The sequence below is a fragment of the Chelonia mydas genome, chromosome 5 (genome assembly GCF_015237465.2).
Source record: "Chelonia mydas isolate rCheMyd1 chromosome 5, rCheMyd1.pri.v2, whole genome shotgun sequence".
NCBI classification, from domain to species: Eukaryota; Metazoa; Chordata; order Testudines; family Cheloniidae; genus Chelonia; species Chelonia mydas.
The window spans coordinates 34,175,964-34,196,371 of NC_051245.2; the positions used below are offsets into that span (position 1 = coordinate 34,175,964).

The 20,408-nt window shown below is 40.6% G+C and overlaps 1 protein-coding gene across 3 annotated transcripts in view; it reads right to left on the reverse strand.

The window, feature by feature from the left end:
• Positions 1–20,408, reverse strand: part of PLPP1 (phospholipid phosphatase 1) — a 131,656-nt gene that overhangs the window by 64,525 nt on the left and 46,723 nt on the right. For 2 of the 3 annotated variants that reach the window (XM_037902805.2, XM_043547537.1), the window contains one exon: positions 10,699–10,979. In XM_037902805.2, coding sequence (XP_037758733.1) covers positions 10,699–10,979 — 281 coding nt within the window. Of the gene's footprint in view, positions 1–10,698; positions 10,980–16,478; positions 16,631–20,408 lie in introns of all 3 variants that reach the window. The other variant, XM_027828549.3, reaches the window with a different exon arrangement.

Consider the following 20,408-nt stretch of genomic DNA (forward strand, 5'->3'; position numbering starts at 1 on the left):
ATCTTCTTCTCCAAAGCACTTGCAACCCCTTCCAGCTTGGTATCATCCACAAGCTTTACAAATGTACTCTCTATGCTATTATCTTAATCAAAATATCATTATGATATTTTCTGTCTTATTAGCGATTCTCTTCCTAATGGTTCCCAACATTGTTAGCTTTTTTGACTGCCGCTGCACATTGAGCCAATGTTTTCAAAGAACTATCCATGATGACGCCAAGATTTCTTTCTTGAGTGATAACAGCTATTTAGACCCCATCATTTTGAACGTATAGTTAGCATAGTTTTCCCAGCATGTATTACTTGGCACTTATCAATCATTGAATTTCATTTGCCATTTAGTTGCTCCATCACCCAGTTTTGTGAGATCCCTTTGTAACTCTTCATAGTCAGCTTTGGATTTAACTATCTTGAGTTTTGTATCATCTGAAAACTTTGCCACTTCACTGGTTACCCCCTTTTCCAAATCATTTATGAACATGCTGAACAGCACAGGTCCTAGTACAGATCCTTGGGGGATCCCACTATCTACCTCGCTCCACTCTGAAAGCAGACCATTTATTCCTACCCTCTGTTTCCTATCTTTTAACCAGTTACTGATCCAAGAGAAGAACATCCCTGTAATCCCGTGACTGCTTACTCACATTAAGAGCCTTTGGTAAGAGGCCTTGTCAAAGGTTTTCTAAAAGTCCAAGTATGCTATATCAACTAGATCACCCTTGTCCACATGCCTGTTGACCTCCTCAAAGAATTCTAATAGATTTGTAAAGGGAAATTATGCCTCACCAAAGGGATGTTGACTCTTCCCTAATAGATCATGTTCATCTATGTGTTTGACAATTCTGTTCTTTACTATAGTTACAACCAATTTGCCTGGTACTGAAGTTAGGCTCACAAGCCTGTAGTTGCCAGGATCACCTCTGGAGCCTTTTTTAAAATTGGTGTTATATTACTAGGGCCCTAGCAAATTCACAGTCCATTCTGGTCAATTTCACGGTCATAGGATTTTTAAAATCATAAATTTCATGATTTCAGCTAATTAAATCTGGAATTTCACAGTGTTGTAATTGTAGAGGTCCTGACCCAAAAAGGAATTGGGGGTTGGGGGGGGGTCCACAAGGTTATTGTGATGGAGGGGAGGGGGGTTGTGGTAATACTACCCTTACTTCTGCATTGCACCAGGCAGCAGCACTGCCTTCAGAGCTGTGCAGCTGAAGAGCAGCGGTTGTTGACCAGCAGCCCAGCTCCGAAGGCAGAGCTGCCGCCAGCAGCAGTGCAGAAATAAGGATGGCCTGGTATGTTATGGTATTGTATTGCCACCTTTACTTGTGCGCTGCTGCCTGCAGAGCTGAGCCCTCAGTCAGCAGCTGCCACTCTCTGGCCGCTCAGCTCTGAAGGCAGCAGCACAGAAATAAGGGTGGCAATACCACAACCCCTCCTAAAATAACCTTGCAACTCCCCTGCAACTCCATTTTGGGTCAGGATCCCAAATTTAAAAAAAAACTCTGGTCTCCCCTGTGAAATTGGTATAATATGGGGTAAAAACACACAAAAAGACCAGATTTCACGGTCCATGATGTGTTTTTCCAGTCATGAATCTGGTAGGGCCCTATATATTACCTATCCTCCAGTCATCTAGAGCAGAGGCTGCTTTAAGGCATAAGTTGCACACCACACAGTTAGTAGTTCTGCAAATTCATATTTAAGTTCTTTCAGAACTCCTAGGTGAATACCATCTGGTCCCTACCACATATTGCAACAGCTACTCTTGCCTACCTGAAAAGCAACACATTGAGACTTTGGACAAGTCATTCACCTCTCTGTGTCTCAGTTTTCCCATCTGTAAAACAGAGACAGTGATGCTAACCATTTATAGAAAGCCCTTCGAGATCTACTGAAGAAAAGTGCTCTGTAAGAACCAAGTATTAACACTAAAACTGCACCATTCGATTGGATTAGCTTTAGTGTTTATGAATAAAGACTGACAATCTGCAAATAGGATCTTAAAGGTTACCTCTGTACATGAAATGTGGTATCCTGCAATAGATTCCCCCAACAGAGATGCAATCAATTTGCATAATATTGCTTCTTTGCACACTCATCCCATCGCAAAAATCTATGATCCATTACCAAGCATCAATCTGCCTCCATCCGTGCTCATCCATGTAGACACAGTGTTTGTTAAAAAGGACCAATGTTTGTCACAAGCTGAATTCACCCCTTAACTGAGGGTTTCTTTCGGTTCCAATGATTTATCTTTAACTAGGATAGTCGAAAGTAAACAAAACATCATCTTAAAAACAAAGAGTCTCTATATCAAGCAAACTACAATTATAATATTTTTATACACAGAACCACCACCCAAAAGACAAATTCTCTCTCTCTAGATTAGTTTACAAAAAGGTGGCTTTTCTATCTTTAGGAAAATGACTGTAGTTTGCTTCGAAGCTTTTCCTTATTTTACTCAGAGGTATCTAGTTTCCTTTCTTTTGCTAAAATGAAGCTGGTTTAAAATTAGTTGCACATTTTTATATATAGTTTTCTAGTAAGTGTTGAGATGAGAAAGTTCAAGTAGCAACAGGGCTTTTTTTAAAATTAAAATGGCTACAAAAACTACACTTGGGAAGGAAAAAAATTTTTAAACAAACACAAAATGGGAAATAACTGACTAGGCACTAGTATTACAGAAAAGGATCTGGGTGTTGCAGTAGATCACAAATTGAACATGAGCCAACAATGTGGTACAGCTGTAAAAAGGCTAATATTCTGGGATGTAATAACAGCAGTGTCATATGTAAGACACAGGAGGTAATTGGGCCTCTCTACTCATCACTAGTGAGATCACAGAGTTTTGGGTACCACCCTAAAGAAAGATGTGGACAAGCTGTAGAAAATCCAGAGGAGAGCACCAAAAATTATTAAAGACAGAAAACCTGACTTATGAGGAAAGGTAAAAAAAATGGGCATATTTAGCCTTGAGAAAAGATGACTGAGTAAAGGGCTGTTATAAAGTGGACAGTGATCATTTGTTCTCCATGTCCACTGAAGGTAGGACAAGATGCAATGGACTTAATCTTCACTAAGAGATTTAGGTTAGATATTTGGGGGCTGGAGGAGATACAGCTAACTATAATGATAGTTAGCTGTGGAATAAGTTACCAAGGGAGATTGTGCAACACACATCATGAGAGATTAAGAACTGGTTAGACAAAACACCGGTCAGAGATGATTTAGGTATCCCTGGTCCTGCCTCAGTATCAAGGGGCAGGAAGGGGGGAGCGAAGGGAAGGAAAGGGAGACTGACTGTACGACTTCTCAAGGTTCCTTCCAGTTCTTCATTTCTACTATTCAGTTTAAAAAAAAAGAAAAAAAAAAAAAACACACACACACACACCCCCACCCCCAACCCCAGTAATATTTCAATCTGATTAAGAGTTGTCTTTTATCATCAAGTACACTGTAAAGTCACCATTTATTAATAAAAATAATCAGGACTGGAAGGACCTTGAGAGTCATCTAGTCTGGTCCCCTACCGTCACGGCAGGACTATGATGTATCGTTCCTACACTGCCCTTCATCCTCACACAGCTTTACCAGAGTCTTTTGCATGTAGCTTTCTGAAATATCAAAAATCTGTCTGAAGAGGGTTCTGAAGTAAGTTCCTGCAAACAAAGGAATGCAGTGAGTCAAAAGGGTAGAAGTCATATCAAGTGTGCAGGGTGGATATTTTCATAAGCACCTAAGGTAATTAAGAACACAAGTTCCATTGGTCGGGGGGGCGGGGGGGAAAGAACAATGGGTCTTGTGCTCCTAACTCTTTTAAGCACTTTTGAAAATCTCACCAACTGTTGGTAAACATATGCAAAGACCCTCAGCCTCCAGCTTTCCAGTGTCCTATTTCGTATTAGCACTGACAGCACAAATGCACTGAAGAAGTTGTCAGGAGGAGGCTGGAGATTTTGGCAGCTGGATCTTTCGGTAAGCTACCCTGCATCTGAAGCCATTTTGGGGTAAGCACATTAGACATATATTTCTGCTCAAGTCATTAGGAGTGGAATGGCTGCATGTTGACATTAAGTTGTCATCTTTGATTTTAGGAGCTAAAAACACCTTACAAAGCTGACTAGACTGGCTCACACCTCCCAGAGCGATCGTTTTAGGTTGGCTGCAGATTCCAGACAACATCGCTGCATGGGTTTATGTTCAGTTTGTTTGAATATTCCCTCAGATACCATAAAGGCTAGAAAGGATGTATTTTTTTTAAATGACAGTTTAAATTCTGGAGCATAATTCAACAGTAACAGGAGGATTTTTTTGGCAAAATCCTTGTCCTCTAAGTCATACAATATAAGGATCCCTGCTATAAAATGGATGGACTGACTAGGCTGCCACTTTATTTTTTGATGACTATATGGGATAGGATTAAGCTACATTCAAGAACTCCTTGAGCTGTGTCTTAGTGGTCACCTGAGTACTGATCCTCACCTACCTTTTAATAATCTCAGTCATGTCTTGTCGAGCAGCAGCACACTCTCCTCTACTGCAATATGCCCTGCCAGCCAATTCTCTCCACCTTTACATGTTTTTGGAAAAGATCAGCAGTTGCTCATTTGTTACCATGTCCTCCAGATCCTTTTCACCTTTTTATATTTGCATTGGCCAAGTTTCTAAACCAGTATTTATTTTTCCTTATGTTATCTCTTTGCACTGCTTCCTCAGCAGGAGGGGCAAGGAGGGTCCTTTATAACAAAGTTACGTTATTTCAGGCCCACTAGCTTTGACAGGATGCATTTAGAAACAGGCAGGCAGTATGAAATTCGCACAGTCCTATAACAGCCTTGTGGCAGATTCACAGGTGCAGGGTGCCCACACTCCAAGTAGAATCCAGCCCTACGAGTACTTCTGCTGGCTAAGAGGGTCTTTTTAGTGGCAGAGAGGTTCCTATGATAACCCTCACTTTTCTGCCAGTATCAGTAGGAGGCCAGGGGGCAATCCCAGCCCACACACAACTGATTTCCTGACCAGGACTTCATCTGCATTTAAAGCAGTCCAATTTACACTACTGCCTCTAACGTGCACCTAAGGACCAGCAGTGCACCTGGCAGCCCCAAGATCAGGAGGGGGAGGGAGGAGCACAAATGTGAGATTTAGCGCAACCTCGTACCCCTCCCATCAGGGTGCTCCTTAACCAAAGCAGAGAACAAGGCCTTATGTATTCTTGAAGATTGAGACCATTAAATCTATGAAATATGGAAAAGAAATAGTAGCTGGGAATCCAATACAGGGCTGTGCAGAACCTGGCAAGACACCATGGATAAAATCCTGACCCACCTGGAGTTCAATGGGAATTTTGCTGCTGATTTTGAGGCTGCACAGAGCAGAATGTAAGCTATAAATGATGACTCCATTATGCCTTTTTCACTCTAGTGAAACCAACATTTTATGCCAAAAATAGTGGCTAAGAAAATTACAGTCCAAAGAAGAGCTTCCACTCTTATTTCCTTATTCTTATGTCAGTACAGTATCTAGACACATACAAGCACGAATACAATGGTGTGCATACGCACAATACGTATAATTTGTGTATGTTGTGAAAAGTTTGCACACTAGACGCTTCAGTCAAAAACGCTTTTTTTTTTTTTTTTTTTTTTTAAAGTTTTTGTAACTAGAAGGGGACGAAGTACAACTTTTGGTTTTATTAGTTCTATTTATTGAATGTCAGAACTGTAAAACACTAAAAAGAGCTACGATTACTTTTTTTTTTTTTTTTTAAAGTAGAAGAGCTACAGAACTCAGTTTTCTATGCAAGAGAAACAATACTGTTTTAAATATGCTAAAAATACACACATACTTTGTAAATAGAGACTCCATTGGATAGGTCTGTATTATTAGACTTGTATACTGTATTAGCTTCCTGGAAAGGTTTGCATTCAAATAGAGTTTTAGAACAAACAGATGTTTAAGCCAAAGGGAGATGTGGGACTCCATGTGGTTTTAAAGACTTTTAAACTTTTAACTCTAGAGACCTGTAAGTATGGACAAGATTTCAACATGCAGTTACATCTTTTTTCAGTCCTGGAAAGGCACAATCCACAGTCAGTGAAAGGACATTCGGATTATTTGATAAATGGGTTTTTGTCTACAGAGATTATTCTCTCCCCCTTCTCCCCCCAAAGAGAAATTATACATTTTACAATATTTCTAACCCCACTGGGCCCTTATGCCTAATAAAATATGGCAAAAAAGTCTGAAAAATAGAATAAAATAATGGCAGTTACGGAAAACTTCCTAAAGCTATGCTGTCTTTAAAACTCCACTTAATGAGCATTGTTAGATCAATAGTATGAGGTACCAAGGCAGATGCAATAGGTTGCATCCACATACTACATCTAATGTCCTCAAACAGCTAGAGGTCCAAAAGAAATATACTGGATTCTGATATTATGTATGTTTATGACAGTCACTAAGACTTAGTACTTGGAATACTGAATGGATTACACTATGAAAAACTTTTAGTCTTCTCTATTTTCCATTATCTTTCAACAAGCTAGTTATGAATACTTTGAAATGGAAAATGCTTAGAATGAGTGTCTCACTAAATATATACGTCAGGTGTATTTTATAGCTGGAGTATATTTCGGGCTCCATAAGAAAACAGATTTTTCAGTTCAGCTGTCTGAAGTATCTGGCCTTTGCACACACAAGGCTTTCAGGTTCCACCCACACCACAACCACAAACTTCACAAGCACAGACAGCCCCAAGACTTGATATTTCAGTCACTCACTTAGCTAGATCATACAGTAGCAAATTTCCACTGTTAATTTGAATGGCTATGTTTGTGTGTCTAATCACCAAGAAGGCCAATGGCATTTTGGGATGTATACGTAGGGGCACTGCCAGCACATCAAGAGACGTGATCATTCCCCTCTATTCGACATTGGTGAGGCCTCATCTGGAGTACTGTGTCCAGTTTTGGGCCCCACACTACAAGAAGGATGTGGAAAAATTGGAACGAGTCCAGCAGAGGGCAACAAAAATGATTAGGGGACTGGAACACATGACTTAAGAGGAGAGGCTGAGGGAACTGGGATTGTTTAGTCTGCGGAAGAGAAGAATGAGGGGGGATTTGATAGCTGCTTTCAACTACCTGAAAGGGGGTTCCAAAGAGGATGATCTAGACTGTTCTCAGTGATAGCTGATGACAGAACAAGGAATAATGGTCTCAAGTTGCAGTGGGGGTGGTTTAGGTTGGATATTAGGAAAAACTTTTTCACTAGGAGGGTGGTGAAACACTGGAATGCGTTACCTAGGGAGGTGGTGGAATCTCCTTCCTTAGATATTTTTAAGGTCAGGCTTGACAAAGCCCTGGCTGGGATGATTTAGTTGGGGATTGGTCCTGCTTTGAGCAGGGGGTTGGACTAGATGACCTCCTGAGGTCCCTTCCAACCCTGATATTCTATGATTCTCTGTGGGTGCAAGTCAGGATTTTGTAACTGCAGTCTGCCTGCTAAAGTCTTAGGCCTGGTCTACACTTGTGTAGACATGAGTAGGTTGATAGCAGAAGAATTCTTCTGTCAATCTAGTTACCATTGCTCGAGAGGTGGATTAACCACATGGATGGAAGCATCTTCACTATGGTGTTAGTGGCACACATGCAGCCCACACATAGCTGAGCTGCTGTAGCATAGACAAATGCTTTAATGACTTGTTAGGATCTGATTTTTAGGTTATTGGCCCTCACAAATGCCTATGCCTAGGTGCATGACTGACAATTTGTGCAATTTCTCAAAGGAGAGGCCAGTTCAGTCACTGTCTGAGCAAATCCCACTGAAGAAGTCAAAGGAGTTATACCACAGCTGCATTTAGACCCTGGTCTGTGCTGAATGCAACTAAACCCTTAGTACATTCTCCTTCAATAGGCAGAGTCTGTGCAGCTTCCCCCCCACCCCATTCTGCTTGGAAAGACACCAGAGTTCTAAGTTTAAGTTTCAAATACAACCCATCTATTTTTCTGTGTAGATGTAGAACATCAAAAGTAAGTGTCCCGTGTAACAAATCTTATTTTGAGCAACAATGGTCAAATGTTACAACTATAGACACAAATAGTTCAAGTGGAGGAAGGTCATACGAAGGAGAAAACTGATCTAGAGAAATGTGAGCTTGCAGAGCCTACACATTACATATGACTTCCCTTCCCTTGCTTGATATGAACTTGAGACTTAGTTTTTGGCTGTTGCAATTTTTTGGTTTTGTATTTAACTAAAGCAAAGCGGACAAGATACCATACTGCCAAAATCTTGCTTCTGCTCCCATTTAACCTCAAGACACTTCTATTCCTCCGTTTTATTGACCTTTATAACAAAGTTAAGTACAAATACACACACATGCAAAAAGTACCCTTGGGCAGAAAATTAAAGAAAAAGGCAATTCCTTTTAAATTATTCCTGCTGTTTAAGCTTCTTCTTCTCCTGTAAGTCAGAGTTCTTTGGAAAAGGTGTCTAGTCAGTGTTCCTAGAAAAGAAGCCAAAGCCTTATAAAGAGTTTCAAAGACAAAGATTTTCATGAAAATGGGATTTTGATGCCTTTTCTCTGCCTGAAGTAGGCAGTCATGGAGGACGCAGACAGACCGACCGACCTTTCTGGAAGGAGATATTGGGGTGATCATTTAAGAATGGGTATTCGGACTAAACAAAGCTACTCACAGCAGATAAGCCCTGTCCAAGAATTATGGCCCGAATCAGCTCACGCAAACTGAACAAAGATGGTCTTTGGCCACAATATAATCAATCAGAAAGAAACCAGCCCTGAATATAAAGCAAAAAAGTCATCTACTCTACAACTCACTCAACAGAGTAAGCTGTGGTTTATCTATGGAGTATGTATTTAATGAAGTGCTGTTCATACTATTACAAACAAAATTTATTATAAACAAAAACAATTTTCCAAGTCAGGGATCAAGTACTATTATCTAATGTATGTACAGCTTCCAGGGACTTTAATGGATGTGGTGCATGTGTCAAAGGGCAGAACATGGTCCCAAATGTATTCAAGTCACTACACTTTTCCCCAGTTGTAAGGGGACCATATGGGTATTATAAGAGCTCTGAAGGGGACTGAGATTTTGGGAAAGCTGGCTAACGCAGAAGTGGAATGATGGAACTAAAGAGATGTAGAAATTCTTCAATCTGTGAAGAAATTCTCCCCTATTAAAAAAAAGTTTCCAGGTTTTTGGGGGTTTTTTGTTGTTTTTTAAAAAAGAGAAGTCAGTTGGTAAAGTTCCCTAACTGCAATCATTCCAAGTATATAGAACAAGAAGGACTTGCTGGGAGTTTGAGCCATTTTAATACCAGGATTGTTTATTCTGAAAAATACTTCAAACTAAGTCTAAAATTTCGACATTTAACATTATTTGCTATTTTTGAGGACATTCCTCAGACAGATGTCAGATTACAGGACACTGGGAGGAGGGGGAACAAATACGGGTCACTTTTGAAGCATGTCACAGCACATCTGTTTCTATTAATTTGTTTCTCTTTTCACCTCTTAATTTCACTGGATATTAAACGTTTGTTAAAAAGAGTTATTTGGGCTTGATAGTGTTGTGCATTTTGTCCATTATCCTCTTGACTGTTGCATATTTTATACGGATACATCTGTTTTTGATTAACTTATTCTTCTATTTTAAATATGAATCAATTTCTCTCCCTTTCTCAAAGTCCACTTCCCCAAAAAGCTTGGGAAGGCAGCTTTCAGACTTAGTTATTCACTCAGGAAGAATATACAGTGTTTTCCTTTCCAAACGGATCTTATTTGACTGCCCCAAAACTGCCAATTTAAGGGCTGGTGCACATTTCTGGTCACCCAAAATTGATGAAGGAAACACAATGAAGACAGAAGTTTGTGTGCAAACTGAAGTCCTATTCCTATAGCTTATAAAGAATAAATGTATGGGTTTAGGGAGGGGTGAAAGTAAAATGCAGATTTTACCAGTACAGGACCGCTCTGGCCCCCCCGAAAGGAGCGAGGCCTCACGCGGAAGGGGTGGGGCTCCAGCATCCTGCGCTGCCCGTGGCTCCAGTGGAGATTTAAAAGGGCCTGGGGCTCTGGCCGGCGCAGCCGCAGTAGCGGCAGAGGTGGCCAGAGCCCCGGGCCCTTTTAAATCGTGGCCCTGGGGCAGCTATTTCTTTTCCCCTCCCCCGCCCCCGTCAGTGGCTGGGGGGGGGGAGGGGCAGCGATATTAAAGTGCTACCGCGGCAGCTTTTTAACATCGCTGCCCTTTTTGCGCCTCCCAGCTGGGTCGTCACTGCCCCTTTTGGGCCACCCGTTGGCAACCCTGCTGGTAGGGACCCGGCAGGGGCGCAAAAGGGGCAGCGATGTTAAAGCGCTGCTGCGTCAGCACTTTAAAGTCAGCGGTACAGGCTGGTCCTAGCGGCTACCTTTTACCAGTACGTCGTACCGGCCCGTACCCCCTTACTTTCACCCCTGGGTTTAGGGGAAGAGGAGGAGAGATAAAAGGAAGATAGTCTAGTGCCTGAGCATGTGCCTTGGAGGTTCACTGTATGTCTATTAGATCACTAAATCCATTCCAATGGACTCATGGAGCATGTAATAGGAGAAATCAACCCATCAAACCCTCATTGTCTCCAGGGATTTACAATACAAGAAAATATCAAGACCAAAGTACAGTAGGTTACTCACCTTCCCTCATTAACTTTTACTTTGTCTCCTTGACATGGGAAGTTTTCAATGTAACCTAAACTGCAGTTAACTCGTGCCCAATCCGGTTGGCATATAGCCAGGAAGTGGGGACGTAGTCTACCTATGGAGTACTTGGCAATGTCCGTCAGGGATTGGCTAGCTGCCGCACCAAAAATGAAGGTCCCAATGGCTTTGTAAATAGTGGCTATGTAGTTATTTCCAACAAACGAATTCGAGTGCAAATGGTTATAATAGACAGACAGGGCTTCTCCTACGATTATCTGAAAAACAGAGATAAAGACAAGTTAAATAGAGAAACACACCTATGTCTCCTTAGAGAAAAAATCATCAACAGTTGTCATAAGTCTCAACTACATCAACATTTGTGTAATTTCGTGTTTTAAACCTTGTACAATTGTTAAGCTGCGAGAAGCAGCAAAGATTTTCTGGGAATCACTCAGAAGTATAAATTCCAAAGGCTGAGCCAACATAATTTTAAACAGCTTTCAGGTAAACAGGATAGTTTGTTCTCATTCTCTGCCTTATATATTCAGTTGTAATGGAGATGGTTTTCATAGAAAAAACTGGAAACTGGAGTCTCTTTTCTCAGAGAAAAACAAAAAACCCCACCTTTCCCACACTACTTCATACTCAACTTGATGAGTAGCCACTTCCCAAGAGACATTTAATTTTAAGTAAAAACTGTCTGTTCATTCTTAGCCTTCTTCTGAATGGAAATTATCAGCTGTGCCAGAAGCATGGTTTTCAGACGTCACAAACTTAATTGAAAAGGCTGAATCTGAATACTTGTGCCAGGGGTACTAAAGGCCAATTATGTAAAATGGGAACCTCCTATTCCTCAGTTAAACAGAATCGTTAAAGACAGGCTTCCTCTAGGAAGCTAAGTTTTAATAACAATAGTTGAGGAGAATGCTTCATGCTTCTGAATTTTTTCTATTTTTGGCATCGTAGTCGTAGAACAAAGATTATTCTCTCGTGTGTTCATAAAGCCAAGAGGTTTTCAGTGTTTTCTCCATGCACTTCAGTCTCTTGTGGGAAATTGGTAAAAAGTGATTTTGTTATAAATATAAAACTATTTAATCCAATGTCACTATCTACGCAGTTACTGGGGAGAAAGAAGCAGAAATGTTGGATTTCAATAGTCAACCTACTGAAAAAAATCCCATGAACAAAAAGAGACTCATCCCACTAACGCGACTAACATAATGGGAAGTTTTTTCCTTTCACGCACATATGGAAAAGCTGTTTAGAAAATGACTGAAAATAGTTTGAATGATGCTAATTAACAAAACACAGTATTGTTCTATTTCTGAAAACACACTTTTAAGGATTAAGAAAAGCAGGGCTTCATTCTCTACTGCTTTGCACTTTGTCTAGTTGTTTAGACCTGTGCAAAATAACTGTAAAATGCTGCCACTCTGATTTATACCCACTTTGTACAGATGTAAGTAGCTACAAGATGTAAGGCAATGGATGATCAACCATGTGTACAAGACTGACAATTTTTACACTCAGCATCAGAGCAAGATGTAAGTTAGGCTTTGCCAACACTGGAACCTGAACGACAAAACTTTTGACAGGTTTCTGAGTGGTAGCCGTGTTAGTCTATCAGTAAAAAGAACGAGTACCACCTGTGGCACCTTAGAGAGACTAACAATTTATTTGAGCATAAGCTTTCGTGGTCTAAAACCCACTTCATCGGATGCATGCAGTGGAAAATAAAGTAGGAAGATTACATACACATACACACACACACACACACACCCCCCATGGAAAAAATGGGTGTTGCCATACGCACTATAACGAGAGTGATCAGTTAAGGTGAGCTTTATCAGCAGGAGAAAAAAAAACACTTTGTAGTGATAATCAGGATGGCCCATTTCCAACAGTTGACAAGAAGGTGTGAGTAACAGTAGGGGAAAAATCTGCATGGGGAAATAGTTTTACTTTGTGTAATGACCCATCCATTTCCAGTCTTTATTCAAGCCTAATTTAATGGTGTCCAGTTTGCAAATTAATTCCAATTCAGCAGTTTCTTGTTGGAGTCTGGTTTTGAAGGTTTTTTTTGTTGTAGTATTGTCACGTTTAGGTCTGTAATCGAGTGACCAGGGAGATTGAAGTGTTCTCCGACTGGACATGGCAGAGGGACAGTCTCTACGTAAAAGAATAAAACTGACACAAATCAGATGTCAAGAATTATAACATCCAAACACCAGTTAGAGAACACTTCAATCTCTCTGGTCACTCGATTACAGACCTAAACATGGCAATACAAGAACAAAAAAAACCTTCAAAAACAGACTCTTCCCTCACATTTTACCATCTGTGAATTGTAGCCCCAATATTTCAGAAGCCAATTACTACTACAATAGTAATGTATTACCCTTTAAAAGAAAATTTATTTCAAATTGCTATAATACAAGTAAAGCATTATTGCAATTCCCAGACTTTGTGTCTTGCTGTCTGATTGTCCTGGGCTGGAAATGCTACGCAGCATTTCCCTGAACAGGCCCCACTTCAGCAATGTACTTAAGCAAGCGTCTAACTTCAGAAATGGAACTACTTCTATGCTAGAAGTCAGACATGTACTTGAGAATTTGACTGATTCTGGGAACCAGTAAAGAAAGGCCCAGTAGTGCTGTTTAGGGGCCTGATCCAAATGCCCACTGAAGTCAGTTGGGAATCTTTCCATGGACTCAAATTGGTGCTGGATCAGACCCTCAGAGATCCCGTTTTTATCTGGAAGGATGGTGACTGACTGGGGGCCTTTGTGTGAAAGTATGTGAGCATGGGGCACAGAAGGCCCATGGGGAAGAGGGAGCGAAGTACAGGGTGTTATTACATACAAACACACAAAGGCACTCCAGTTATAGGTTTAAAATCCCCTTTTATTTAAGTTAGGATAACACACACTCACACACACACACACACACACACACTGAAGACTTAAATATTAAAGATGAAGGTTGTATTTAATGAAAGCTGTACTCATTTTGCTTTGTGCTGGCAGCTCAAATTCTGTTCCCTGTGCCACTAAAAGACATTAAAAATCAAAGGAGTTACTTCGATTTACACCGGCAAAACAGAGCAGAGTTTAGTCCAGGGTTCTGAAAGCTCTTAGTGAAAAGTTTCTCCTCACACAGCCAACAAGTTGCATATGGGGCGGGGGGGGGGGGGATTTAAATTACAATGAGCAGTTCTTGAACAGCTGGTGGCAGTGGCTTTCAAAAAGTGACTATTTGTGAAAGCAAGTAAAGGTTATCTTATTGTGGACACTGGCTGAGATTCTGATCTCATCCTGCTGAGAACTAGAACCCCACTGAAGTTAATGGGGCTACATCAGTGTAAAGAGAAATCAGAGCAGGGCCCTGGAACCACCTTCCTCCTTTAGTAAAATTGTATACACAGTCTGAGGAGAAATTAACAGAACCAGAAAAAAGCCAAGACAACATAATTTGGTTATAACATTAGTGCTTCCTCCTGCTAAGCCGGTTTAAAAAAAAAAAAAAAAAAATCAATCTGGTGGGAAGTTGTTCACCCCCTTATAAGATGGCTGCTGACATCACTAGAAAGTGGATCAGAAAAAACCTGCTACTTTACAAGTTTGCCAGAAATGATGTTTTATCAGTGTCCAGAAGTCCTTCTCATCAAGGGGCTCCCTTCCCCCCCCCCCCCCCACAAAACCTCCCACAAATGCACATGCTTAAAGTTAAGCATGGAGTGGTCCCATACTCAAAAGGTGTGCTTCTAGAGCAGCAGGAAAGGTCCAGGTGATAAGGTGCTGGACTGGAAGATGGCAAACCTGGCCACTAGTCACAGCTCTGACACTTATCTTAAAGATGAAGATCGGAGGAGATCTTTATATTATCAAAAAATAATGTGCTGGTGCAACTAAAAGTAAAGTTTTATGCGGGACTCTTATGTACGCTAAAAAACTAAAATGATCATAATGGTCCCTTTTACCTTTAACAATTTATCCACTCAAAAAAAGTGATTTTCACAATTCTAAGCTTTATATTTATCTATACCCTTTCAGATTTTAATTTAGAGCACCCTCAGACATATGCAGTTTTTAATTCAAGCATTTCAAGAACATACTTGTGCTTTACAAAAGGACCAAAAGGCTACAGCTGTCCATCAATTACAGTTACCTCACATGATGAGCTCAAAAAAATTTATCACGATTAATCGCACTGTTAAACAATGGAATACCAGTTGAAATTTATTAAATATTTTTGGATGTTTTTCTACATTTTCAAATATATTGATTTCTATTACAACACAGAATACAATGTTCCAGAGTAGCAGCCGTGTTAGCCTGTATTCGCAAAAAGAAAAGGAGTACTTGTGGCACCTTAGAGACTAACCAATTTTATTTGAGCTTAAGCATCCGATGCATCCGATAAAGTGAGCTGTAGCTCACGAAAGCTTATGGTCAAATAAATTTGTTAGTCTCTAAGGTACCACAAATACTCCTTTTCTTTTTACAGAATACAATGTGTACCGTGCTCACTTTATATTATTTTTATTACAAATATTTGCACTGTAAAAATGATAAAAGAAATAGTATTTTTCAATTCACCTCATACAAGTTCTGTAGTGTAATCTCTTTATCGTGAAAGTGTAACTTAGAAATGTAGATTTTTTGGTTACATAACTGCACTCAAAAACAAAACAATGTACAACATTAGAGCCTACAAGTCCACTCAGTCCTACTTCTCATTCAGTCAATTGTTAAGACCTTGTCTACACTGCCACTTTACAGTGCTGCAACTTTCTCGCTCAGGGGTGTGAAAAGACACACCGCTGAGCGCTGCAAGTTTCAGCGCTGTAAAGTGGCAGTGTAGATAGTGCTCTCAGCACTGGGAGCTACTCCCCTCGTAAGAGTAGGTTTTTTTACAACGCTGGGAGAGCTCTCTCCCAGAGCTGGTGCTGTGACTACACAGCCACATTTAAGCTGGACAAAAAATTTAAGGGAGTTCCATGAGCCTTGCTTTAAAACTGTTAAAAGCCTTGAACTGCTTCTAGAGCAGGCAGCGTTAACTATAACCAGGGTTATAACTATTTATGCTGATGGTAGTCTTTTGCATCAAGCCAAATTTTACCCTTGATGTAAACAAAATACCAAATGTAATAGTACTTGAAGAACCCACTCTTATTCACCCATCCTGCTTATTTGGTGTAAATTAAGTTATAACTATTCTACAAGCTACTGTTTGCAATCAATTCTGACTGGTAGCCACTGTGTTTTACTCTTCAGAAGTCAGAATTTACAGCTTTGTTTCTCTATGTAGAAGCATCAGACCACTGGGTGGCAAATTATTACTTAAATTGAAGCGGTTGCCTCAAGCTCTGATATTTTAGAGACACTCTCAGATAACATACAAGGTTGCAGTACATTTTACTTTCTGGTTTAACATGTATATTCGCAACTATGAAAAGGAGACATTAGTCCCGCAATGCCTGCAATGTGAATAAGACATCTATAATCAAAATATGTATGTCACTGTCATACCAACATGTTCGCTCTCTGGTAGGTTTCTTATTAGCCCCAATTAATAAATTCCTTTAGGTACCCTGACCCAAACACCACTTATGTTACTCTAACTCCACTTGGAGTAAGGACAGTGGGGTTTATCCTTGTTTTTAAGAAGAATGCACTGCTTTACCAATGTATTAATCTAGTAGTAAATCATTCATACACCCCCACTCCCACTTACTTAAATTGAACGTAATGGAGAAAAATAGGTTTAACTTACAACGATTACATTGAAAGGAACAATTATTCCTGCTAACAATGGATAAGAAATGGTGTCATCTTTGATAGGGTACTGGATGGATTCATCATTACAGAAAACTCCTCTCTGGAAGGGGATATGCCTCGCAGTGAGAATTGCAAAAGGCAGGCCCGCTAGCAAAAGGAATAAAATTAAAATATTACACAGGAAAATTCAGAAATTTAAATCAGAAAGACTATCCGCAAGCATTTTCCATCAGAGAGAAATAAGTGCTCAAAAGGAAAGAGCAAACATGCAGCAAGTCAGAAGGTTATAGGTTTGTTTGTTTTTAAATTGTTTAACCACAGGCTGCTTTCTAGGCTTCATGGCCCTTAGCTGAAGATTGCCACAGTACATGTTCATAAGCGCAGAGAAGGACTGAATAATCAGAATTTCCTTCCACCCTCAGCTGTTCACTGGCTGTGTATCTAGTATAAAATATTCCAAAAATAGGACTCTTTAAACAGTTTTGAGACATCTTAAGTTGTCCAGTGTGCCTCTTCTGCCCTGATCCTACTTTTAAGCAAGGCACAACTGGCCCTTTATTCTCTGGCCAGCTCCCTAACTCCAGAGAGTGCAAATTTTGTTTCATTTCATTTTCACCAAGGCAGGGAGGTTGAGGGGAGGTAAAGCAGTTGTGTGTGTGGGGGGGGGGGGGGGGGGGGGGGGGGGAGGGAGGGGGAGGAGAGAAGGAGGGAAGAATGCTTTCCCCAATTCATGCATACTGGATAGAGCCCTGGAACAAAACATGGTCACGGTCTGTGCTGTAAGCCTTCAGGAATCAACATTTATTCCCCACCCACATTTTTTAAAGAACACCTTTAAATGACCTTAATCACTATATGATCTACAGACATTGCCTGGTCAGAGGTGTGCAGAAGCTTACGCAGTCACATCAAAAACCCGGGATGGCATTTTTACTAGGTTTAGTTCTTTGATCAGCTGGCTCTACAGAGGTTCAGAATAGGAGTACTTCCAACTCAAACTCAAGAATATTAAGTCACGTTAGTCCCTCTTTAGCTGTCTAGGGGTATAAACTATTTCTTCTTGCAGTATGTAAAATAGCAAGTAGTGAAATAAACCCCAAAACTGGATGTATTGGAATTTGGGAGTGGCAGGAGAGAGAAGAGATTAAGTTGATGGAAATTAAAAATGAAACTAAAACTGGACAAATGAAAAATAGAAAGAGGTTAATTCTCCCCCTTCCCCGGTCCCACGTGAAGGCCTAGTGACTCCCCAGTTGGTGCAGTGAGAGCACTTTATTCCGTGCTCCATTTTGGATGTTTCTCAGTACAAAGCTGTGACTAAGACTCCAAGCAGCACTTACAAAAGATGTTCTGATCTAGCATGAGACAACAGATCATGTCAGCAGCAATCCTGACCTTCAGTCCCCTCACCATGGAGGAATGAAGAAGTGGAGGGAATTTTCTGTCAGACATCTCCCAGTCAGAGGAGGAAGAACTTTGCTACCCCTGCCAAGAGAAACATCCCTCCTCTGTGAGAAGGGGAAGGAACCTCCAATCCCTCTGTAAGGGCCCAGAAGGAGGAACCTGACATCACCAGCAGGTAGGCATAGGAGGGGCAGAAGAGGAATGGGAAAAGAAGACAAAGAGAGCAACATTATGTGGCTGGGGGTAGAAGATTGGAAGCCTCCTCCTCCCCCCCTTTTACTTTGTGCTAGAGAGGCCCCATAGAGAAGTCATTAAGTTCATAGTGAAGAATATTTGTTTTTGGTGGCCAATATATTGATTTAAGAATTTTGCTCACTGCAACAAACTACAGCCCCTCATGCAGGTTACAGAGGAAAGTGCTGCTTATGAGAACAGACAAGCCAAAAAAAAAAAAAAAAAACCACAAGGAAGGATACGGATAATGAACATATTCCTGAACGTTTATGCTAAAAAAAAGTATCGCTTTAAAGAGGTCTGTCTGAAATAATGTCTTTCCATCTACCTCGCTAAGTAGTTCTGTGCTTATCACAGTGGTATCCAAGCATCCTAACAAAGCTATGGGACCTTGTCTAGTGCATGTTCTGTACAACACTGAGCTTCTTATCAGTACTCCAGCCAACAGGAAACACCCGCAAGATTCAAGCAAATAATGGCATTGAGACAAATACTAAATCAAGCACTCAAGTCGTAACTGTAAGCCAACATGGTCAAAGACCAAGCCTCTTGCCTCCCCATTAACTACATCATTATTATTCCAAACCATGCTCTTCCTCCCCCCCCCGCCCTTTTACCCCTAATTATATCAAACCCGAATTCTAAGGTAAGAATATATACCAAAAGAGAAATAACTGTGCCATTTCATCTTCTCTATGCATCCCAGAGATTTAGTGAAGAGCTGCATTTTAGAAGGATAGATATTTTCTTGTCTATAACCAACAGCTATCCTGGGATAGCCTAGATCACCAGCACAGCAAGTGTATGGATGCAACCTAGGGACCACCCCCCGATATTTGCTGCTCTAAACAAAAACTGATGAGGATGCAGTAGAATAGCAATCTCATTAGCTAAAGAAAAAGGTGTAAGTCAGGTTGCTTATAGGCAGATTTATTTTTGGTCTCCTCCACATAATTCAAGATATAAACCTGGAGGTCACAGGGGAAAACTTAATCTCCAGGCCTGCATACAGAACTGTACATTTGGCTAGCTGTATTGCCAGGGTGAAAGGTTGGTCTTTGAAACATCAGCTATTTATTAATATTTCAAACCAGGCCTTCCAAAAGGTAAAAGCTTAGATCATATGCACCTACTGCTATACATAACCACCACCACTCAGCGATCTCAGGTCAGATTTTGCCTTGAACTATTGCCTTGAACTTTCCACCATGCACCACCCTTCACAAAAAACTAACTTGCCTATGGGCCATGAGCCATGTTGAACTCATTGTTTTTGTTAGTGACTAACAGCTGAAAGTAACAAGTGTGCAAAACCCTAAGAGAAGGTACAGCATAGGTTAAAATGTAACAGAGCACAGGTGTAAGACTTAACAGGATGAGCATGCAGTTAATCAGCAGAGGTTCTAGTTACTTTCTCCAGACCTGAGAAAGAGCTCAAAAATTTGTCCATTCCACCAATGCAAGTTGATTCAGTAAAAGACATTACATTATCATCAACTTTGTCTCATCTCCTGGGACAAATACAGCTATTAACATGTTACAGATGCTCTAGTTTTCTTGAAGCAACCAAAACCCAACAAGATTCAGTGGAATTTACTACCTGTTTAGCTTCATTAGAATACATCCCTGCCCCCAGAATGATTTGTAGGAGTTAATGAGAAGGAAGACAAAATCAAACTCCAAGTTAAGGGGATTACAAACTCAAATGCAGACAGACTATATTTGCCATCACCATCATACACATCCCTTCGAATTGCTGCAATGGAAAAGGGGGAGCCAATGTGTTACGTGCAAGCTTCGTGTCACCATTTTCAGGTCCCTATGAAACAAAATCTCTCTACAGATGCGCTTTGATCTTTCTGTATGCCCACCCACACGCTCTACATCCCATCTAGGAGGGCAGCCAGAACGCACCATTTTCATTCTTTTCATTGTCACAGCCTATGTATGAACATCCTCCTTGACGCAGTCTCCAAAGCTATACTCCCTCCTCAAGAGCCCACTTTGCCAAGGCAAGTTTCTTGTAGGCAATTATTCATTGTGTGCCTTTTTTTTTTTTTTGGCGCTTCGTCATGCTGTGCACTAGTAACTGTGGACCCAGACAGTCTTACTGGATGTTTCTCTTTTTCCTGACGCCTCCCTCCTCTCATATCTTATCTGCAGTTACACCCTGATCATACATAGAATATACATGAAAGTTATTTTATTCACACCAACAATCCCTTAAGATTTGCGCTTGTCTATTTATTCAAGTACATAAGTATCTCCAGGATGTGGCCCTTTCTTT